Source organism: Nilaparvata lugens, chromosome 1 (genome assembly GCF_014356525.2).
Source record: "Nilaparvata lugens isolate BPH chromosome 1, ASM1435652v1, whole genome shotgun sequence".
Classification (NCBI taxonomy): domain Eukaryota; kingdom Metazoa; phylum Arthropoda; class Insecta; order Hemiptera; family Delphacidae; genus Nilaparvata; species Nilaparvata lugens.
In genome coordinates, this window is record NC_052504.1 from 81,156,903 (window position 1) to 81,181,980 (window position 25,078).

Consider the following 25,078-nt stretch of genomic DNA (forward strand, 5'->3'; position numbering starts at 1 on the left):
TGATATATATTGATTATCATATTGAATTTAATGATAAATCATCATTGGATAATTATATCTTCATCAAATAGAATGACGATTGGTTCCAGTTTCAGTGCTCGGTAACCATCATCACAAAGAACGTTACATTCAAAGAACTGACTGAATGGAGCGGGAAAAACCCGTTGCTAACACATGCGCGATACGGTGCTGTCTGCTGTCTGAGACAGCGAGTGTTTTGTCAATTTTAGTGTCTGGCTGAATTTCTTATTAAAAATTAGAATTTAAATATTTACAAATCTCTTGATAATCAGTTTAATTCTATTATTAGTTATGAGTGTTCCGGTAAGTAATTTAGGCTTACACAATATAACTATAAATCATTCTTAAAACATTTTAAAACTCATCATCATTTTAAAACAATCATCTATAAACATTTTAAAACTTAACCTCAACCATAGGCTATTTGATATTTTAATGTCCACTATTATACTATAGTTACAGTAAGTATACAAAATTCAAATAGAATATAAACCGGATAGGATAGAAACATGATGAGTGCTTTGTCACTTTCATGTTATTTGTTTAGTGAAGTAGTAAAATCTATATTTTGTAATGTAGGCTCATATAAAAGTCACTATAGTGAGGTCCACGTTATAATGGCAGTGAATAAAGATAGAAGAATAGCGATGCTGATTCTCTGCATTAATTAATTATATTTCTAAACTGTAAAAAACATAATTGGCATCGTTGTGGACCTATAAAAGGACAGTACCACCGGCTTTGTCGAATGATAGACAAGGATAGCAAAACCAAAGTTGATCAAATACTGTCATTATAACGTGGACCTCACTATAGTCTCGGCTCTCGACTAGGCAACCAGTAGGTTTCCACCACTAGTCCACCAGAGGCCAACCTTTCAGCCTTATGTAATAACCCAAACTATAAAAGCAGAAATGTTCAGCATGTTTATAATATGCATTGTCTCTTATGAGGAAACTATGATGCACCTTATTACAGAACTTGCTGTTCTTGTCATCATTCATTGCATACCACTCACTCTTTGCCCCACATTTGAGGTACGGACTGTACGGTATTGGGATCAGCATCCCAAACACACCTTGACAAAGTCCTGAGAAGAAGTGAGCCTTGAGAACGATATTGGAGAAAAACATGATGGAGCACTGTAAACCTTCATTTGTGGAGAGTAAAATACCTTACTCACAGTAGTCCCATTGTACCTGCTCGCAACAATAAATCTGGTTAAGAAGAAAGGCCTTACCACAAGACACAAAAAGCACTGTTATAACCTTTGAAACAAAAAATCTTGACCTGTCACAACATAGACTGAAGAAATACAGCTGCTCATCAACATATGCAGGATCATACTCTTTCAATTTACTGCCACATAACCTGAAGGACATAGATGACGGGGCAGCATTTGCCAGGGGCCTGAAGTAATACCTATTAGCCCGACCCTACTAAGCAGTATCAGAGTATGTTGAAGAGCATACATTTCAACATACACGACATACTCATGGAGAAATCACCCACCGTAAAGAAGAAAAATGACAGCTCCTCAGCCACCAGACTGTCAGGAGGACAAATGCAAGTAACAACTGTCTGGGCTGGAGTTGGGCAGCTGATAATGGGAGCAGTTTATGAGGAGACATACATCTGCAAGTTGAGGATGAAAAGTACTGTGTCTTCAAGTATCTTCTCCAGCGTCATGGTCTATCTATCACAAACCGTGAACTCGTGGTAGCTCCTGCTTGGACACGATTGCAACATCCTTTAACACCTGGGAGTATGAAATAACTGTGGTTGATCCAGTTATTGCTGACCATGATGCAGTGGCAATGGACTTGCGCCTGGAGCTGGTTAGTGATTCTGGTGCTGGGCAGTCTGATATTGGACCTATCATATATCATACCATCAGGGCAGACCGACTGCCTCTCTTCAAGGCTGTTATTGATGGTGTTGACTGGAGCAGTGTTCTGTACTGTTATCAGCCACAGAACACATTCGGTGCTTTATTTGACTCTTTTATGAGTGTGTTCAACAGCCATTTTCCTGAACTTTTAGGAAATCTGCTCGGAATCATGGGAAGTCTGACAAGATTCTCAATGATAAATCCTGATACACACCGAGGCTGTCACAAATCAGAAACTTGCTTGTTGCTCTCCATGTGAGGATTGGGCTCAGCGATGATGAGGGTGACAGACTTCATCTCTGCAACCAGTAGCTGAGAGCAAAGAGCATTTATCGAGCTGAGGTTGATGCTGCAAAAAGGGCGACCAATATGACAAGAATTGAATCTGCAGGAAACCTATGTAAGGCTGCCTTGGACCTCATAAATGGGATCTTCAAAGTTTGTTCAAGGCCTAAATGTAAAGCTTCACCAGATGAATTCAACAGCTTTTTATTGGAGAGGTGGAGAAGCTTGTTGCTTCCATGAATGATGTAGGATACAACGCTCCTGGTTATAATAACAACCAAGTGAAGTTTGAAAGGTGGCTGGAGGTCAGGTCTGCGGATGTTGTTTGTGTTATAAGCAGCTTCAAGAACTCTCACAGTCCTGACGTCCGTGGAGTTACAGTTGGTGTGCTGAGTGTGTTGCAGATGCAATTGCTCTTCCCCTGTCTCTCGTGCTTAATGTCTGTATGCGTCATGACTATTTTCCTGATGTCCTGAAGTTATCCCGCACGATTCCTGTCTTCAAAAAGGGTGACCCTGAGTCTATGAACTACTATAGACCTATATCAATCATTCCTGTGTTGGATAAGGTGTTTGAGGCCCCAATGAAGGAGCAGCTTTGTTGTGTTTCACTTTGAGAGAAATCAACTAATCTTTGATGTACAACATGGCTTCAGAAGTGGCAGGTCTACGTTTACAGCTGTCGCGGAAATGATTGATTAAATTGTTAAAGCCTTTGAGGAGAGAGATTTTGTACACCTGGTCCTTGCTGATCTGAGCAAGGCATTTGATGTCAGGATGTCAGAACATGATTGTGTTATTTAGTATGGCTATACATCACTGTATGATTTTCAGGAATGCGATATTTTGCTCACTGGTTCCAATAGTCTCCTCTGATGTTAAGAATGAATTAATGGAAAAACTGTTATAATTGCATACAATGAATTCTCACGCTGACTAGGCTAAATGATAAATCAAAACAACTTTTTTCTCATGCACTTTCAATGTTATTTTTATATCCTGAAAAAAGGACGAATGAGTAAGTCAATTTGTTGTCCAACGAACTTGACCTGTAAAAAGGATCGAAGAATATGTGTTCAAAATTTGAAGGTGATTGATCAATTCATTCTGAAGTTATTGTAGCACATACAAACAGATGGAAAACAACTTTGGATTGCAGTAGGTCAAAGGTGATAACTCGCTAACGCTCATTCGATTACTGTTTTGGCCTTGTGAGAATGTAAGAATGCAGGCACGGCTCTAGGGACTTGTCGCCCTGGGCGAAATCGGCAAACGCCCCCCCCTCCCCAACGCCAGGTATCCCGTATAATAATTGTTTACTTAGAAATTTGCCCGAAGGTTATCAGCTGTTCAAGTTAAAAATGACATTTAAACAAATATTTGACAAATATAAATATTGAGGAATAAGTACAGGCAACGAATGCTCAAATAAAGGTACACAATAAGAAAACATTATTAAGACGGTAGTTCTAAATCAAGAGACTGCAAGAGAGTATTAGGCCTATTTAACTTGCTAAGTAATTAAAACTACAATTGCTACAACACAAGTTTGCTCAACACACCTGAACAAAACGTGTTGGTAATTTTGAGAGCTTCAATTTTATACAGAGTACAAATGTTTATAAGATGCATAGTTTCCGAGATATATGCGAAAAATGAAAAAAATGGTACTTTCAAACCACCCCCACCTCTTTAGCACATGGGGTAGGGGTGAGGACTTATGATATGTTAATCCTCTTACTATCTATCCTTAAAAGAGCTGTGGAGTTGAAAATTGTGTTCCAAACTTTTCACTCTATAATCTTTCGTTGACTGGACTAGAACAGTAACACAAAATATCTGATTAAACTATTTTTATGTAAGAAAACATAATTAAGACGGTAGTTCTAAATCAGAGACTGTAAGAGAGTATTAGGCCTATTTAACTTGCTAAGTAATTGAAACTACAATATTGCTACAACACGAGTTTGTTCAACACACCTGTTTAATTAAGTAGAACTCGTCTGACCTTTGCATAGAAAAATTCCTTCTCCAGTTCTTCAAGATCTAGGGACTGAGCTATTTTGTGTTCGCTAGACCACTCAGACGTTCCTGGGACATTGTTGATCTTAGATATATGTCTTCATTAACTTGAGTTTGGAAAAGCTTCTTATAAAATTTTACTATTCACATTGAATATTATGAATTTATTATTTATTTGCATTTAAAAATTTTCCGTTCCTTGAAATTTGCCGCCCCCAAAAACCAGCCGCCCTGGGCGGCCGCCCGGTCCGCCCACCCCTGGGGCCGGGCCTGTGAGAATGGCACAGTATAAGAGACTACCAGTGTCACATAGCTTCACAAAAAATAACCACTAGGAATATCGGCTTGAGTTAACAGTGAAATTTGGAACATAAACGTCTTATACGATGAGATATCCTCTTATGCTATCTTTTCTCAATGGTAATATTCTAACAAGAGTCATCGAAAGTGATATTCACTTCAAAAATGTAGTAATTTCTACAGCTAACATCAACACTTCCAATTCAATTGATGCTGATAGTCCAGGTTGAAACTCACTATATCTTATCCAAAAATTTACCAAAAGTATTTCAGTAAGTGCTCAGCAAAAATAGTTGTTTGTGGTTTTAGAATCTTTTCCTAGCTGTAAATCAAGTTATCAGATAAGACCAATCTTGTCCTCTGTCTTCAGGTCAAGAGAGAGAAGCAGGAAGGTGGATTTGCAGAACTTCAATTGACAACAAATAACATAAAACAGGAGCTAATAACCTCAGAGGAAGCCCCAACTACTGCTCAGGTATATAACAATCAATTATAATCATATATTTCTTATCATTGTTTCTGATTGCATCTAAAGCTCCACTGACAATACATAATACACAAAAGTAATCAAAAAGTGTAAGATAACAACAATAGATTAAATCAGTAGTTGGTAAAAATGCAGTTTTAATATCGAACTAATAGTGTATTATTGAGATAGCAATGAGTAATCATTCATGATGTTTCTATTGGCTATCAATATTGATGTGATATAATGATTGCAGGGTGAATTGGATGGTGAATGTGGTCGTCTGCTGGAGAGAGAGAAGTGGCATTTTGTGAAAGTGTTGACATTAAGCAGGACAACAATACAGAATTCGAATCAATAATGAATCAATTGACAAATTCATTCTATTAACGAGCCCTGTTCTATTGCAATTCTATTTTAAAACGTCAGCACATGCATGATAAACATGTGTGTACACACATATCCATCTTGCATGTTTTGTGATCAGAAACAGGCCTCTAATATGAAATATAAACAACCAATAACATAAAATAAACCACTGAATCACAAATTATGTAGATAAAAAATATTTAGATAAAAAATAATTAAACCTCGAATAGTGGATAAAAAGGAGAAGTGAAGAAAAAATAAACCACAAAAATCAAAGATACAAAAGCCAACCTCAATTTTTTCAAAGCCTTTTGCTGTTGCGACAACAATGCATGACGAAATGTTTGTACACACATGTTCATCATGCATGTCCTGTCGTAAGTAGCCACCCATAGTTTCAATTTCACAACTACTCCTGTATTTCTCAAATAATACTATTCACCATTCATATTTGAATCACTTGTTCAATCTATTTCAACCACTTGACAATTAGCAGTCAGATTAATAAGATTCTACAAATCTGTCAATATCTTATTTCTTATGTCACATTAGGAAAAGTGTTTGTAATGGAGAGTGTAATGATGTAGTATTAGGAAAAATTTACATTATGTGATCAGAAAAATGATTATTCCAATCTACTCGATCAACATATATTACCAGAGCTATAAATTCCTGAGTTTTTACGTTGACTTAGCAATCAAATGCTTGTTCCCAAACTCTACTCCGATCATAGTACCACTGTTTGTGTATGAGCAGTGTTGTGATGTGAATATATTTGCAGATGGCGACAGTTGCCGTAGATAGCAGCCAAGAACCAGCGCCAGAGTGCAGCACTGCATTCGCTCCAACCGATAATGACTTCAGCCAACAACATTATTTAATCCCTGGCTACAATCTAATATTCATCAAAGAAGAAGGTAAGAAATAACTGTGTCTTGTTAGTCATATCAAATAAATGTATTTGACGACACATACTTGAATCAAATAAGCTTTCAAATTAAGCTGAGAGATACTGTTCAAGAATAATTATTATCAAACAAAAATCGAAATTAAATGCTGTAATTCACCCCGAAGACTTCTGCTTCTGCAAATATTGACAGGATAAACAGGTAGATGGAAATTCGATGAGCGCTACTATTCAAAAATTATTAGTCAGCCCGGAAATCGAACCAAGTACCTCCAAATTGCCGGTCAGGAATGCTTACCCTTAACCCAAACTGACAATCTCTGGATAGCAGCGCTCATTTTATACAAAGCCATAGCGGCCAGCCAGTCTACAGATGGAAATTACTGAGATATTGCAATTACTCAAATGTATTTTCCATCTGTTCAAGAATAGTTTGTTGTTTTTTCTCAAGTAATGTTTTATGTTTATTTTTGTAGATTCCCAAGATGGAGAAGACATTTCAGAAGAAGTTGACTTTGGCGCAGTGAAGAGTGAAGCAGAAATGTGGCCTCCTATCAGCGGCACTGCCAATGCAACAGAAGTGGGTGGTTCGGATGCACATTTAATCTCTCCAGTGGAAAAGTGCACTGAGCTAACAGTGGCTGGCAAAGAGACCAAGCTCTACAGCTGTGCCGACTGCAGCTATAAAAGTCCATGGATTTATGATTTGAAGAGACACATTAGAACACACACTGGGGAAAAACCATTCAGTTGTAACTTCTGTGACTATAAATGTGCTACTTTAGGTAATTTGAAGAGCCACATCAGAACACACACTGGTGAAAAACCTTTTAGTTGTAAATTTTGTGATTTTAAATGTGCCACTTCAGGCTATATGAACATACATATCAGAACACATACAGGTAAAAAACCATTTAGTTGTAACTTTTGTAACTACAAATGTGCTCAATCAAGTGTTTTGAAGATACACATCAGAACACATACTGGTGTAAAACCATTCAGTTGCGAATTCTGTGACTATAAATGTAGTCAGAAATCTTACTTGAAATTACATCTCAGATCACATACAGATGAAAAACCATTCAGTTGCGAATTTTGTGACTTTAAATGTAATCGGAAATCTAATTTGAAATTTCATATCAGAACACATACAGATGAAAAACCATTTAATTGTAACTTTTGTAAATACAAATGTGCTCAATCAAGTGATTTGAAGAAACACATCAGAACACATACTGGTGTAAAACCATTCAGTTGCGAATTTTGTGACTATAAAAGTAGTGAGAAATCTAGTTTGAAATTACATCTCAGAACACATACAGGTGAGAAACCATTCAGTTGTAAGTTTTGTGACTACAAATGTGCTTTTTCAAGTGCTTTGAAGAAACATATCAGAAGACACACTGGTGAATAACCATTCAGTTGTGACTTTTGTCAAATGTGACCTTTCTTCAAATGTGCTACTTTAAGCCAATTGAAAGTACATATCAGATCACATACTGATGAAAGACCTTTTAGTTGCGAATTTTGTGACCATAAATGTTCTCATTCAAATGATTTGAAGAAACACATCTGACAACACACTGGGGGAAAGCCGGTGAAGAAAAAATTTTGAGATATTTATTTATACAATATGATAGTTTCCACTGAGTATAACAAGACCCATAGTGGGAAAAAACAAAGTAGCACTGTACATGAATGAATAAACTATAAATTAATGTAAATCTAGAATTATGATTTGATAAACTAGAATTATGAATTATGTGACTTTTAGTGTGCTGAATTATGTACTTTGAAGGCACATAATATTAGAGCCCATACAGTTGAAAAGTAATTGAATAAGTAGTCTTAGTAGTTTTATTGACATTGTTTTGTTTCTCAGTCGATCAAGATTTGTGTGATTGGTTTCAGATTCTTGTGCGCTTAATAATTTATTGTAACTTAATTGAGTAAATTCCAACTGAATAGGAGAGCAAAAGTACAATTGTATGCAAGTTGAGTCTATGTATTTAAACATCTACCAGATTTACTTTTCTCCTTATATTAACTTATCCAGAAATATAAATTTGCAGAAATCAAAGCAACAAGTTGGTGAGTTTCTAATGCTTCATCCTTAAAACTTGGTCTTGCAAGGAGCTCTCTCACTCTCATTAAAGGAAAAGAATATTCATGCCTCTTCAATTGTAAAATCGTAAAATTCAAAGCAATCTACACATAATATTTTTCCAAATTCAAATTATTTATTTGCAATTTCATTCGTTTACAATATGATTTACAACATGTAAAGAATTTCTGCATTGTCACAATAATTCTACATAATTCAATTATATGAATCACAAATTAGACACTAAATCATTTGAATCACATAATAAGACACTAAATAAGTTTAGTAACTATTATAAAACTACATTTTTTTATTTGAATCCAATCAAGCCTTGTGTGTAGATAGGTTGGAGTTGGATCGAAGGGAGGAAAGCGGTAAAAAAATTAAAATAATCAAAAGTCATTCATCTAAAAACTCGCGAACCGAGTAATAAGTTCTATTTGTCAAATACTTTGAGATATTCTTCTTGAATTGAAATTTGGAATTAAAAACTTTCGTTTCGCTTAGAAAATTGTAAGTAAATGTAGTATTTGTTTTCTATGGGAGAACATACGGTAGGCTACCTAATATTCTTCAAGACACCAATGAGCCTCACAACTGTTATATGTCAGCTAAGTCCGCCAGTTTATAGTGTTCTTGTGGAATCATGTTTAATCTGAATAGTCATTATCAGACTCACTGTCATAATTATGTAAAGTGTTTAGTTGTAGAGTGCTAGTAAATCGATAATTATCCAATCAATCTCACAACACAGAAAGATTGTCTTGTTGGGAGATTCATACACGAATCAAGGTTCATCTGATATATAAAATCAATGTTAGCTCATTGAATTTGAGCATTGAGTAATTGTCATGTGTTCAGTTATGAATCTATTTCTATTAAATCACTTGACAATGTTTGGAAAATTACAAATGTTTTCTGGATGCTGACTGTTTCACTGTTGCCATGTTTATTTGAACTTGAAAACTACAAAATTCTCACCCACTGACTCAATTATCTATCATCTTTCTCAATTGAAAGTCATTGCTATACAATTTTCATTGCAATGTTTATTTATTTCCATGACTGAGTTCAGTATTAGTGTGAAGTAGATGGAAAGTGTAAGCTACCTGCAATATTGACAATGTAATCCCTAGTACAACAATTGATATAATTGTCTAGAAAATGTGTGGAAACGATGCTATAGTGTGTTCCATGTTATAATGGCAGTGGATAAAGATAGAAGAATAGCGATGCCGATTCTCTGCATTAAAAGTCCTAACTCCACCTAATAAAGATTTTTTTCATTTTCATTAATTAATTATATTTCTACACTGTCAAAAACATAATTGTCATCGTTGTGGACCTAGAAAAAAATAGTACCACCGGCTTTGTCAAATGATACACAAGGATAGCAAAACCAAAGTTGATCAAATACTGTCATTATAACGTGGACCTCACTATAGATTCATTCTTTTTTCTCTGAGAAGTAGTTTTAATGAGAATAATAATTTTATTGATTCATTCATATGATTCATTTGAAATCATTTAATAATCCATTCATTGATTGTGTTGACAAATTAATATTATTAATCATCCGAGAAATGTTCTTCTTTATCTCGTGGAAAATATTATAAAATATTAAACAGTCTATTGTGAGATATCCTTGCTTAGTCGTTTTGTCGATTATTTATTGCTGTATATAGGTGTGTATCTATTGCACTGTGTACTCGTACTTCTTACTCATTTTGTTGCTTCATTGGCAGGTATCAGTCCTCTGACATTCATTTGTTAGTTTTATTCATTTTTTGTAACATTTTATTTTCATTTTAGAATCTTTTCATTTCTATATTCCGTTTTATGATATTTTCTTGTATACATCTATTTTTTCCTTCTCTTGTATTTCTTTAGTTTTTTATTTTAACAATATTGCAATTGTAAGTTACATTGCTCTTTGTATTTTGATTTTATAATAATTTTGTATTGTTGTATTTGTGTAGGAGACACATTAGGGGTAACCTGTTGTCTCCATAAATAAATAAATTTAATTTATTTGTACTAGTTTATTCAACAACAAAACGTCAATATTTTCTTAGCTTCTGTATAATATACAGAGGCTCTAACGTAGTTTTAGCCGCTCCACCCCATGCAATTATACCATAACTAAGAATCGATTGGACATAGGCAAAATAGACTGACTTAATTTCTTTTTCATTTAGTATGAAGCTAAGCTGGTAAAATATATAGATCATTTTTCGGAGCTTACGTTGCAAATTGATTATATGATTTTCATATCTAAGATTACTGTCTATCATAACACCTAGATAGTTGTAGCTTTTTACTCTCTCAATTGTCTGGCAATTGCAGTCAATGCTATAGTTATCGTCGCAAGAATGGAGTTTCAGCATCAAGTCATTAGGGGGCTCACTTGATGTTCTAAGTGCGATAGGCAGACATTTTGTCTTTCCACATTCATGGTAAGAATGTTTTGATCACACCATGCCTTCAGCTTCTTCATTCCTATTTCGGCTTTTAGGTAAGTTTCATTCCAGCTTGCACCCCTGAATATAACTGCAGTATCATCTGCGAATAGAAACAGCTCTCCTTCAATATTAAGCTTATCAATATTATTTATATAGATAAGGAACAAAACCGGCCCCAGGGTACTGCCCTGCACCACACCGTATTTCACATCACTAACTCCACTTAGTTTCGACCCAATGGAGACAACTTGTTTTCTGTCACCAAGGTAACTCTTGAACCAGGCCAAAGCCAAGTCCCTCACCCCCATAATCTCCAGTTTTGAGAAGAGTATACTCCTGTCAATCGAATCGAACGCTTTGGCCAAGTCAATAAATACTGTTAGAGCTTTCTCATCTCGATTGATTGCCTCCATAAAAGTGTTATTTATGGAAAAAAGTGCATCTGAGGTATTCTTACTCCTTCTAAAGCCAAACTGAGCATTAGAGAGCAAGTTGTTCTCCTCCAAATAGCTCTGCAGTTGCACCTTGACACATTTTTCCAATAGCTTTGACACTACACTTAGCAGGGATATGGGCCTATAGTTGTTCATATTATCTTTACTACTGGTCTTGTGAATCGGTATAACCTTGGCGACTTTCAGATCATCAGGAAATACACCAGTTTTCAGGCTCAGATTTATAAGGTGATTTAATGGGACCAATAGAATATCAATATTGTCTTTAATTAAACTTGTACTAATCCCATCAAAACCTGGGGCCGAGCCACCTCGCATATCTCCTACAATCTTTAAGAGTTGACCTTCCGTGACTGGCTGTATTTGAAACTGTAAATTGGGATTGTTACACAAAGTGCCTTCGTGAAGTTGTTCCTGTGAGGGGGGAGGCAACTCTGCAGCTAACTTACTTCCTACTTTTGAAAAATATTCATTAAAAGCATCTGCCACCTCTACTATGCTCTCTTCTCTGTCATCCTCAATATTTTCAAGAAAAAGTTGTATGGGGAGTTGCTGTTTTTTTACTTTAGTTACATTGTACTCATTTATTATTTTCCAAAACTTTTTCGGATTATTTGCGTTATCGGTTAATTCTTTTTTGTAATAATTAATTTTAACATATTTCAAAGTTTGACTGAGTCTATTCCTGAATGAACGAAAATTATGAAGTAATTGCTGGTCGCCAGGGTTATTTCTAACTAGTTTACTCATCCTATCCCGTTTTCTAATTTCCCTTATCAGCTCGGTAGTAATCCATGGCTTGAGTTTTTTGTGGCATGCGCGTGCTTTAAAAGGCTTTTCAGCTTTCTCCTTTAACTGACAGATTATTCTCAGAAAGTGAGCACAGCAGGTGTTAGCCTCCTGTGGAGGTGTTAGCCTCCTACTAGGAATGAAGTTGACTCAAATTCGTTTTTAACTCTTTGCTGTTATTGCTATAAGTAGGTAATTGCTCAGCAGATCAGTTGAGAATGATGTCTCTGCTAAACCATTTGAATGGGTTTGCATCACACTAGGACTAGGAACAGGAAGGGTCAAAACGAGTTGTTCTTTTTGAAAAAAAAAAACAGACACATGAGCCATTAATATATTAGTAAGCTTCCTCCCCATTTGAATATTTTTGAAGATGTTGATGTTTTTGAGTTGAAAAGCTTCAAAGCTGGTTGGATCATTCTATACAATGGAAGAGTTTTGTGTGTAGAGAGTGAATTCCTCTTCTTTTGAGTTAGTGTATGTATTATAAATTTTGGAAATTCCTATATTCTGATGAGAGTCTCTAGGAAGCTTTCAAAAACAATCGTTTGTAGAAAATCACAAAGTGAAATTGATCCAGCTTATCTTTCCATTCTAAGCTTGAAATCCTACCTCCCACCAATCCTATCTGACAAAACCAATAATAATTTCAACAATACAAGATGTGTTCAAAAAGTAAGGTGATTTTGAATTTCGCGGGTAATGCACATTTTATTTTCAATATTTTTATATATTGTGTAGGTTCTGCGTACAGTAAATTGTTCCAGTTCCAATTGTAAATTGTTCCATCACGTGACTATATAGAAGGGGCTAGGGTCCAGGTAAAATTGTGTTTTTGATGTTTCAAAAGTGAAAGAATAGGCTAGGGGGTTAGCATTTTGCTTTGAAATCCAAAGTATTAAATGTGAAAGGGTTATGGGTTAGGTTTTTTTAAGTTATATATAATAATGTTTCATGAGGCTAGGTTAGGTTGCTTTGAAATTGCAATATGCTGAAAGGGGCTAGGGTCCAGGTAGAATTATGCTTTTTGATATTTCAAAGGTAAAAAGATAGGTTACTGGGTTAGGATTTTGCTTTTAAATTGCAATATGCTGGAAGGGATTAGGGGGTTTTTACCAAGAGTTATGTTTAATGTTTTAAATGTAAAAGGGTAGGTTAAGGGGTTAGGTTTTTGCTTTGAAATGACAATATGCTGACTAAGTTATAGTGTTTTTAACATCAGTTAAATAACAATCGTCATATTGCATTAATTATATTATTTAAAAGTACTCCTCCTTTTATTGAATAAAATAAAAATATATTGTTTATTATATTGAATTTTATGATAAATCATCATTGGATAAAATTATTATCATCAAAATAGAACGAAGATTGGCTCCAGTTACAGTGCTCGGTAACTATCATCACAAAGAACGTTACATTCAAAGAACTGACTGAATGGAACAGTAAAAAACCGTTACTAACGCATGCGCGATACGGTGCTGACTGAGACCGAGAGTCAGAGAGTGGTTTGTGAAGTGTCTACTATGGAAAAATGGCCGTTACCCGTCCGGCCTTTTGAAACATTGACATTTATGAAGAAATTAAATAAAAATGAATTTTAATTTGGTAGAATCTTTTAATATTGCATGAAGGATAACAATAGTATATGCTATATTATTTGCGAGTGCATAAATATTAATTAATTCAAGACTACAAGCATCGTACACTGAAAATAAGGTTAGTTCATCTGAAATTTTTAAAGTGGCATTAATATTATTTAGAATCGTTTTTTTTTGAGTTGAAATTAGGCTAGCAACACCTATTTTTTCTTTCTCTTTCATTTAAAAAAATTTGAGTCGATATCTTCAAAAATAGCGGAGATACAATTGCGCCGTAATTAATCACATATACTCGTGCGGCTTCATATTTTTAGCTTGTTTATAATAAGTTAATATGATTTGTCTCTTATGAGGAAAAATAAGATGCATCACCTAACAGACCAAGTATTCTAAACTTTCAGACCTTGTATGTTGCTTGTATATTTGAGATTTAATTAATTACCTCACTAGGCAACTCTCTATTGTTTCCAAAATATTCAAAGCTTTGCTAGTCATAATAGTAGCCTAGAATTTGTTATACAATGTGAGATTAGTAGCATTTGCTTACTGTTAACTTATATTTTTTTGATTTATGATTAAAGACTGCTGTCTAATTTGTGTGATTTTGTCATAAGAGTCGCATATCAAATCAATTGCAACCAAACATTTGACTCAAGGTAGGGTGGCCATCAATTTAAACTTGAGATAAAATTCACTCCACTTATCAAAGAAACTTGAAGTACAGAACAACTTAAAAAAGGACTTTTCTCTGCTGTTTACAGGTTTCTCTGCTGCAAAATATGGAGTACCTAGTCTGTGAGTACACATTACATCTTGGTTTATGAGCTTTGATGTCCTATAATGAGGAGCACTAAAATCAATCAGCGTTAGTTGAATTAGAAGATGCATTGATGTTGATGTTATTTACTAGAAATATTGTTAGCTTAAAGTAAATCTCAGTTTCAGCATCTCATCTAAATCTCAGCATTTTACCAATTTCATGCATGTGATAGGCTACACTCTTTTATATACTCAATGTTGTTTTGAAACCCAAATTTGAATTGAATGTACGGTAGGCTGTTCATTGAAAGAAAGAGAGTTCATTGTGTGTCATAATACAATTGAATCTTTAGTTTTTAAAGGAATAATTGATAAAAGTTTGATCAGCCGCCATTTTGGATAAAAGTATTATAGAACATTTTTTTATGTCATCTTTCTCGTTTTAAAAAGGCCTTCACAATGATGTACCACACAACGGTTGTTTACATTTAAAATATTTGAGTTGCAACTCTTCATTTCCTTGAAAACTAAAACTTCAATCAGCCGCCATTTTGGATACAAGTATTATAGAACATTTTTATCGATGCCATCTTTCTTGGTTTAAAAAGGCCTTTACAATGATGTACCACACAATGGTTTTTTACATCTAAAATATCCGAGTTACAACACATAAGTGACCCCCTGATGTGGGGTTGAAATTCATTTGTCCGTCAAAAGGTAGAGTATTTGACCAATATCTTATCCTGAAAGTACCAGTATTATATCAACAATAGTCTCCAACTTATTGAAGGGCTCCCATACACATGACTCACTCGGTATAATGTGTATCAGACACACACAAACTTGAAATATTAGCTTTTAATATAAATTATTATTCATTACCCAATAACAAAATTGTCAATTGATTGCATAACATTAATTTCAGGTGGAAAGATCGCCAAAGTTGAGCTCAGGAGGGTGGATGACATCTCAAAATCTGAATCAATAATCTATTCACAGGTAATAAATATTTTTAAAATGGTTCAAACCTATCATGAATGCCTGTCAAGCAATTCTTCATCCGTCAACTATGCTTGTTGCCGGCCAGGATAGCTGAGACGACTAAGGCGTTGCACCCTTCAGTCTGCTAGAGCCAAGTGGTCGTGGGTTCAAATCCCGCAGTTAGGCATGCATGCTTCATCATCTCATCAAATCACTCTCACACTTTCCATTACCCAAGCACAAGCAAAAGACCATTCGGCATCATAAGCAAATAGAATCAACTCTTTCTCTCTCCCACTCTTATTTTCTCTCTCATTGCTTGATCAAATTCTCCTATCATTCTTTAAAATTAAATGTGCTAAAATCTACAAAGTTATATCTCAATTCTTCTAATAAGTTAGTTGTAAAAACGTTGTCTCTCTGTTTCAGATTGAAATTGTGAAACATGAGAGTCCATTTGAACAAATTGACATTGAAATTAAGAATGAACCTCTTCATAGCAATACAGCTATTCATCAGGCAAGTATTTGCATTCTCAAAGTACCTATTCACTCCGTGAGGAAGATAGTTGTAAAAATAGTTATATTTCTTGGTTTGTCATGTAGCTTATTAAAAGCTATCCTTTCTTCTAATTTTATCTTTACTTGATTTTCAAATGAAATCATGTGGAAAGAAATATGATAGGCTTATTCGAAAATCATTTGAAGAGAAATATGAGATTCAAAAACCATGTTAAGAGAAATATGAGATTCAAAAACCATGTTAAGAGAAATATGAGATTCAACTATCATTGTACTATATAAGTAGGTAACAAATGCATTTAATTAGCCCACCATCTGTTTGTGATAGAAGAAGCTATGCATTCTCCAAATCATGCAGTAATACCATGGAGAAAAGAATATAAGAAGAATTGAATATCAATTCAATTGATGCTGATAGTTCAGGTTGAACTCACTATATCTTATCCAAAAATTCATCAAATGTATTTCAGTAAGTGCTCAGCAAAAATAGTTGTTTGTGATTTTTGAATCTTCCCCTAGCTGTAAATCAAGTTATCAGATAAGACTAATCTTGTCCTCTGTCTACAGATCAAGAGAGAGGAGCAAAAAGATGGATTTGCAGAACTTCAATTGACAACAAATAACATCAAACAGGAGCCAATAACCTCAGAGGAAGCCCAACTACTACTCAGGTATATAACAACCAATTATTATCCTCATATATTTCCCTCTGTTGTATATCCATACTTTTTCACTGTTAAAATTAAACTTGAATTTTAAAAAACTTTTGAAGTGAATATGCACTTACTTTTGTAGTGACGATCGTTTCGACCTGTTGTTGGTCACAGTTCGAAACGATCGTCACTACAAAAGTAAGTGCATATTCACTTCAAAAGTTTTTTAAAATTCAAGTTTAATTTTAACAGTGAAAAAGTATGGATATACAACAGAGTAATCACGCCGAGAGGAGAAAATGGATCCATGCATACAGGAACACTCATATCAAGGTTATGAAAACATCCCTTTCCATATCATTCAACCAGTTTTGTTTACACAATAACATTATTCCCAACTATGCAAAAATCAGTATAAAAAATCAAAACTCCCCTGCTCAAAAAACTAAAAAACAAGCTCAGAAACTGTACATTAAAAACATCATTCAACATTTGTACAAACAGAAAGATAACCTCAACCAGAAAGCATACCATCTTCATTTAAAACTGAGTTCAGAACTACATCATGATATAGAATTTAAAGAAATATTATCTTACAATCAAGAAATTATAGATTCTATGAAAAACAAGTTGAAAGCCAAACACAACCTTAAACTAACTCAACTTATGAATACCCGGAACCCAACTGTAACATCCACACATAATTTTCACAAAAGAACAATCAACAACACTGAAATAGAATTCACAAAAACAAAAATTAAATTACTAGACAAAGGATTGAAACACAACATCAAAACAAACAATCCTAATTCAAAATCCCAATTATTCAATACCATAATAGACACAGAAACTGCAATACAAAACACTACCCTACCTGACCAAGAATAATTGAGACAGGACATAACAAGAAACAGAAACAATTTCAGCCCTCAGAAAAAACCAATCCAGAACACATGATATTGAAAAGCATAAAAAACAAGCAGAAACAACACAACCTAGTCATCACTAATGCTGACAAAGGCAACATCACAGTTATAATGCATAAAGCAGACATAGACCTGAAAGTAGACAAATTCATCAATGACAATAACATAGTCAAACTCTCAACTGACCCAACTCACACATATCAAACAAAAATAAAAGATGCCATCAACCAAACCAAGCACATAATCCCAAACAACCAGGAAAAGTTTCTCAAACAAATCAACCCACAAGCACCCAGACTCAACGCCCTCCCAAAAATACACAAACAAGATGTACCAATAAGACCACTGATCAATCACACAACAGTACCTGCCCACAAACTAGCCAAATTACTAGATACCAACATAACTTTTCATAATCATACTGCAGTGAAAAACAACATTGATCTCACCACAAAACTTCAGAAAATCCAAATACCACAAAACTCCACAATAGCTTCACTAGACATTTCAAATTTATACACCAATGTACCAATTCCCGAAACTGTAAAATTCCTTAAAACAATGCTAGAACAGAATAATACACCACATGAACATATCAATGAAATTGTAAATCTCACTAACCTAGTCACCTCACAGAATTACTTCTGTTACAATAACAAATATTATTTCCAGCCAAACGGTCTCCCCATGGGGAGCCCCATTTCTTGCATTTTAGCTGAGATCTTCATCCACAACATTGAACAAAAACACATTCTCAATCAGTTTGACAGAATCATCAGCTGGTTTAGATATGTTGATGATATTTTAATTTTATACAAAGGAAACACCAGACAAACTGAAATATTTCACTCCAAACTGAACAAAATACACCCAAACTTGCACTTCACCATAGAACTGGAAAACAATAGTACAATCAATTTCTTGGACATCACCATATTTAAACAAAACCATACTTTCAGAACATTTAAAATATTCAGGAAACGTACCACAACTGACACAGTAATTCACAATACCTCCAACCACCCAACCCAACATAAACTTGCAGCTTTCCACCACATGATCAACAGACTATTGAATATCCCCATGACACAATTTGATTACAATCAAGAGCTCAACACGATCAAATTCATTGCCCAACAAAATGGATACTCATCCACTCTAGTCGACAACCCACTCCACAAAATAAGAACAAAATCATCAACCAAAAATAATATGAAAAATGACCAAAAATTCATCACACTCACATACTACAACAAAAAATCACAGAAAATAGCATCATCTTTTAAGAAACTCAAATACAGAATTGCCTTTAAAGCAACAAATTCTCTGAGAAAACATTTTCAAAATTACCAAACAAACAGAGATTTGAGCAACCAGGCATCTACAAATTGAAATGTAATGATTGTAGTAAACTGTATATCGGACAGACTGGACGTGACTTTCAGACAAAGAGCACATCAGAGCCATTAATAAACCACATAGCCACTCAAACTTTGCTGACCATATTATATCAACAGACCACACATACACCGACATCGCCACCAATCTTGAAATCCTCCATATCTCACAAAAAAGCAGAAAACTCAATGTATTGGAACAATACGAAATCTACAACCACACAAAACAGTCTCCTAAATGATCAAATAAATTTCTCTTCCCACACACTCTTTGACAAAATATTCCACAGTTCAAAATTACCGCCTCACTAAGTATCCACCAACTCAACCCCCACCACAACCTATCCCACCACCTTCATCCCTTACCACTCATAGCCTTGTTATCTGAGTGAATTCCCACAGTCTGATGATGACCAACAACAGGTCGAAACGATCGTCACTACAAAAGTAAGTGCATATTCACTTCAAAAGTTTTTTAAAATTCAAGTCTCATATATTTCTTGTCATTGTTTGTGATTGCATATAAAGCTTCACTGACAATACATAATACACAAAAGTAATCGACGAGTGTGACATATAGCAACAATACATGAAATCAGTAGATAGTAAAAATGCAGTTTTAATATTAAACTGATAGTGTATTATTGAGAAAGCAATGAGTGGTATTGTTATCATTCCTGATGTTTCTATTGGCTATCAATATCCTATATTATTGAACGATCAATTTCTGTTTTATATGTTTAGTTGTATATTATAATTATATTTATGTATGTGACCGGATCTCGAAAACAGCTCTAACGATTCTCACGAAATTTGGAACATAGTAGCTTTATGATATAAAAATTCGATTGCACTAGGTCTCATCCCTGGGAAAACTCGATGAAGGACATGAAAATGATAACAATTATTCATCATTGGAAAAACAGATTATAATTTCGTCGTCTGTCGATAACAGAAGATGCGTGTGCCTGTGTGGGAGATCAGCTGTGTAATCAATCAGCTTACCGTATCTTGCAAGAAATCTAGAAATTTTAATAGACTCGATCAAAATAATCTGATTTGTTGACATGACATGTTATATTATAATATTCAAAGTTAATAATTATTTGACAGTTTTAAGTGATTAGTGAGTGTTATTACTTTCCTTGCCCTATTACCATTGGTAAGGAAAGTATTACTTTCCGAAAAAAATTAAGGTACCCGAATTTCTAAATTTCTATACGTTTCAAGGTCCCCTCAGTACAAAAAAGTGGTTTACGGAATGACTTGAAATTTGGAACTTAAGGTCCTTCCCCTATAAGGATCCTACACGAACAATTTCGAACAAATCCAATTCAAGATGGCGGCTGAAATGGCGAAAATGTTGTCAAAAACAGAGTTTTTCGCGATTTTCTCGAAAACGGCTCCAACAATTTTGATCAAATTCATACCTAAAATAGTCATTGATAAGCTCTATCAACTGCCACAAGTCTAATATCTGTAAAAATATCAGGAGCTCCGCCACATCAATGCGAAGTGTGATTTTAGATTCCCGATTATCAGGCTTCAGATACAATTTAAACAAAAAAATTTAAGTGAAAAAGATTGAGTATAAAAATCTCTACAATTAATGTTCAGTGACATTTTCACCTAAAATTGGAAATAAGCTCGAAATTCTAGAAAATTTGTTTATCCAATAAAGCAAACTGTTGGAAACTGTTGGAAACTGTTGATTCTATTAAATCATTCACTATGAAGAGATAGCAGACTACGTGTGTCTCCAGCGTTATTGTCCTGTCACCAGCTGGCAGATCTTTGAATAGTAGATTGGAATGCGCGTGTACACTTGCGTTAGGTGTTAAATTTTTATAACGGCAAGGAAAGTTGTGTGAGTGCGCCACACCAGATTTTTTTGTTATTAAATTTGGTTTGTAAACAATCTAAATTAGAACTTTTCTGTTTTCAAATATTTGGACTGAAAATTGATTGAAGTGTATGGAACATAACCTACTTTTTGGACCATTTATAGTGTATAAATCAAAATTTGGGGAAGAAACAGTATTGGGCTGTGCCTGTTAGTCCTTCCCCAATCATTTTAAAGAATTGTGTTCTGTTTATCAATAAATAAATTACGAGCTCGGTGCCCCGATATTTGAAGTGATATGATGATTGCAGGGTGAATTGGATGGTACATGTGGTCGTATAGTAGAGAGAAAAGTAGCATTTTTTGTGAAAGTGTTGACATTAAGCAGGACAACAATACAGGATTCGAATCAATTGACAAATTCATCCTATTAACAAGCACTGTTCTATTGCAATTCTATTTTAAAACGCCAGGACATGCATGATAAACATGTTTAGTTCCAATTTCATAACTACTCCTGTATTTATCAAATAATACTATTCACCATTCATATTTTAATTACTTGTTCAATCTATTTCAACCACTTGACAATTAGCAGTCAGATTAATAAGTTTCTACAAATCTGTCAATATCTTATTTCTTATGTCACATTAGGAAAAGTGTTTGTAATGGGGAGTGTAATGATGTAGTATTAGGAAAAATTTACATTATGTGATCAGAAAAATAATTATTTTGTATGATGACTTAGCAATCAAATGCTTGTTCCTAAACTCTTCTCTCATTTGATCATAGTACCACTGCTTGTGTATGAGCAGTGTTGTGATGTGAATATATTTGCAGATGGCGACAGTTGTTGTAAATAGCAGCCAAGAACCAGCGCCAGAGTGCAGCACTGCATTCGCTCCAACCGATAATGACTTCAGCCAACAACATTATTTAATCCCTGGCTACAATTTAATATTCATCAAAGAAGAAGGTAAGATATAACTGTGTCTTGTTAGTCATATCAAATAAATGTATTTGACAACACATACTTGAATCAAATAAGCTTTCAAATTAAGCTGAGAGATACTGTTCAAGAATAATAATTATTGAACAAAAATCCAAATTAAATGCTGTAATTCACCGCGAAGACTTCTGCTACTGCAAATATTGACAACAGGGTAAAAAGGTAGATGGAAATTCGATGAGCGCTACTATTCAAAAATTATTTGTCAGCCTGGAAATCGAACCCAGTACCTCCAAATTGCCGGTCAGGAATGCTTACCCTTAAACAAAACTGACAATCTCTGTATAGCAGCGCTCATTTTATATGAAGCCATAGCGGCCATCCAGTCTACAGATGGAAATTACTGAGATATTGCAATTATTCAAATGTATTTTCCATCTGTTCAAGAATTGTTTGTTGTATTTTCTCAAGTAATGTTTTATGTTTATTTTTGTAGATTCCCAAGATTACATTTCAGAAGAAGTTGACTTTGGCGCAGTGAAGAGTGAAGCAGAAATGTGGCCTTCTATCAGCGGCACTGCCAATGCAACAGAAGTGGGTGGACTGGATCCACATTTAATCTCTCCAGTGGAAAAGTGCACTGAGCCAACTGTGGCTGACAAAGAGACCAAGCTCTACAGCTGTGCCGACTGCAGCTATAAAAGTCCATGGATTTATGATTTGAAGAGACACATTAGAACACACACTGGGGAAACACCATTCAGTTGTAACTTCTGTGACTACAAATGTGCTACTTCAGGTAATTTGAAAGTACATATCAGATCACATACAGGTGAAAAACCATTCAGTTGCAAATTTTGTGCCTATAAATGTAGTCAGAAATCTAAGTTGAAATTACATATCAGAACACATACAGATGAAAAACCATTTAGTTGTAACTTTTGTAACTACAAATGTGCTCAATCAAGTGTTTTGAAGATACACATCAGAACACATACTGGTGTAAAACCATTCAGTTGCGAATTCTGTGACTTTAAATGTAGTCAGAAATCTAATTTGAAATTACATATCAGAACACATACAGATGAAAAACCATTTAGTTGTAACTTTTGTGACTACAAATTTGCTACTTCAGCCCGTTTGAAAGTTCATATCAGAACACATACAGGTGAGAAACCATTCAGTTGCAAATTTTGTGACTATAAATGTAGTCAGAAATCTAATTTGAAATTACATATCAGAACACATACAGATGAAAAACCATTTAGTTGTAACTTTTGTGACTATAAATGTGCTACTTCAGGCAATTTAAAAGTACATATAAGATCACATACAGATGAAAAACCATTTAGTTGTAACTTTTGTGACTATAAATGTGCTACTTCAGGCAATTTAAAAGTACATATAAGATCACATACAGATGAAAAACCATTTAGTTGTAACTTTTGTGACTACAAATGTGCTACTTCAGACTATTTGAAAGTTCATATCAGAACACATACAGGTGTAAAACCATACAGTTGCGAATTTTGTGACTATAAATGTAGTCAGAAATCTAGTTTAAAATTACATCTCCGAACACATACAGATGAAAAACCATTTAGTTGTAACTTTTGTGACTATAAATGTGCTACTTTAGGCAATTTGAAGAGGCACATTAGAACACACACTGGGGAAGAGGAAAAACATTAGTTTCAAACATACAGATGAAAAACCATTTAGTTGTAACTTTTGTGACTACAAATGTGCTACTTCAGCCCATTTGAAAGTTCATATCAGTACTCATACAGGTGTAAAACCATTGAGTTGCGAATTTTGTGACTATAAATGTAGTCAGAAATCTAGTTTGAAATTACATCTCAGAACACATACAGATGAAAAACCATTTAGTTGTAACTTTTGTGACTACAAATATTCTACTTCAGGCAATTTGAAAGTTCATATCAGATCACATACACGTGAAAGACCTTTGGCAATTTGAAAGACCTCAGGCAATTTGAAAGTTCATTTCAGATCACATACACGTGAAAGACCTTTTAGTTGCGAATTTTGTGACCATAAATGTTCTCATTCAAATGATTTGAAGAAACACATCTGAAAACAATTTGAAAGACCTCAGGCAATTTGAAAGTTCATATCAGATCACATACACGTGAAAGACCTTTTAGTTGCGAATTTTGTGACCATAAATGTTCTCATTCAAATGATTTGAAGAAACACATCTGAAAACAATTTGAAAGACCTCAGGCAATTTGAAAGTTCATATCAGATCACATACACGTGAAAGACCTTTTAGTTGCGAATTTTGTGACCATAAATGTTCTCATTCAAATGATTTGAAGAAACACATCTGAAAACACACTGGGGGAAAGCCGGTGAAGAAAAAATTGTGAGATATTCATCTATACAATATGATAGTTTCCACTGAGTATAACAAGACCCATAGTGGGACAAAACAAAATAGCACTGTACATGAATAAACTATAAATTAACGTAAATCCAGAATTATGATTCGATAAACTAGAATTATGAATTATGTGACTTTTAGTGTTCTGATTTATGTACTTTGAAGTCATATAATATTAGAGCCCATACAGTTGAAAAGTAATTGAATAAGTAGTCTTAGTAGTTTTATTGACATTGTTTTGTTTCTCAGTCGATCAAGATTTGTGTGATTGGTTTCAGATTCTTGTGCACTTGATAATTTATTGTGACTTAATTGAGTAAATTCCAACTGAATAGGAGAGCAAAAGTACAATTGTATGCAAGTTGAGTCTATGTATTCTATCAGATTTACTTTTCTCTCCTTATATTAACTTATCCAGAAATATAAATTTGCAGAAATCAAAGCAACAAGTTGGTGAGTTTGTAATGCTTCATCCTTAAAACTTGGTCTTGCAAGGAGCTCTCCCACTCTCATTAAAGGAAAAGAATATTCATGCCTCTTCAATTGTAAATTCGTAAAATTCAAAGCAATCTACACATAATATTTTTCCAAATTCAAATTATTTTTTTGCAATTTCATTCGTTTACAATATGATTTACAACATGTAAAGAATTTCTGCATTGTCACAATAATTCTACATAATTCAATTATATGAATCACAAATTAGACACTAAATCATTTGAATCACATAATAAGACACTAAATAAGTTTAGTAACTATTATAAAGCTACATTTTTTTTTTGAATCCAATCAAGCCTTGTGTGTAGATAGGTTGGAGTTGGATCGAAGGGAGGAAAGCGGTAAAAAATTAAAATCATCAAAAGTCATTCATCTAAAAACTCGCGAACCGAGTAATAAGTTCTATTTGTCAAATACTTTGAGATATTCTTCTTGAATTGAAATTTGGAATTAAAAACTTTCGTTTCGCTTAG

The 25,078-nt window shown here is 34.3% G+C and overlaps 1 protein-coding gene across 11 annotated transcripts; it reads left to right on the top strand.

Moving 5' to 3' along the window:
- Positions 1–194: 194 nt before the first annotated feature.
- Positions 195–24,420, top strand: LOC111045373 (zinc finger protein 239-like). 11 transcript variants are annotated; one of them, XM_039444839.1, is made up of 9 exons: positions 13,585–13,789; positions 14,433–14,466; positions 15,356–15,429; positions 15,841–15,930; positions 16,500–16,603; positions 21,592–21,727; positions 22,197–22,532; positions 22,617–23,204; positions 23,407–24,420. In XM_039444839.1, the coding sequence occupies exons 6-9, from the start codon at positions 21,592–21,594 to the stop codon at positions 23,679–23,681; spliced, it is 1,335 nt and encodes a 444-aa protein (XP_039300773.1). In that variant the 5' UTR covers positions 13,585–13,789; positions 14,433–14,466; positions 15,356–15,429; positions 15,841–15,930; positions 16,500–16,603; the 3' UTR covers positions 23,682–24,420. The 11 variants fall into 11 exon arrangements, with proteins under 11 accessions (XP_039300798.1, XP_039300789.1, XP_039300760.1 ...); XM_039444846.1 differs by lacking the exon at positions 15,841–15,930; XM_039444855.1 differs by lacking the exons at positions 13,585–13,789; positions 14,433–14,466; positions 15,356–15,429; positions 15,841–15,930; positions 16,500–16,603 and adding exons at positions 201–324; positions 4,889–4,993 and having other exon boundaries at positions 22,617–22,778; positions 23,031–23,204.
- Positions 24,421–25,078: the final 658 nt, after the last annotated feature.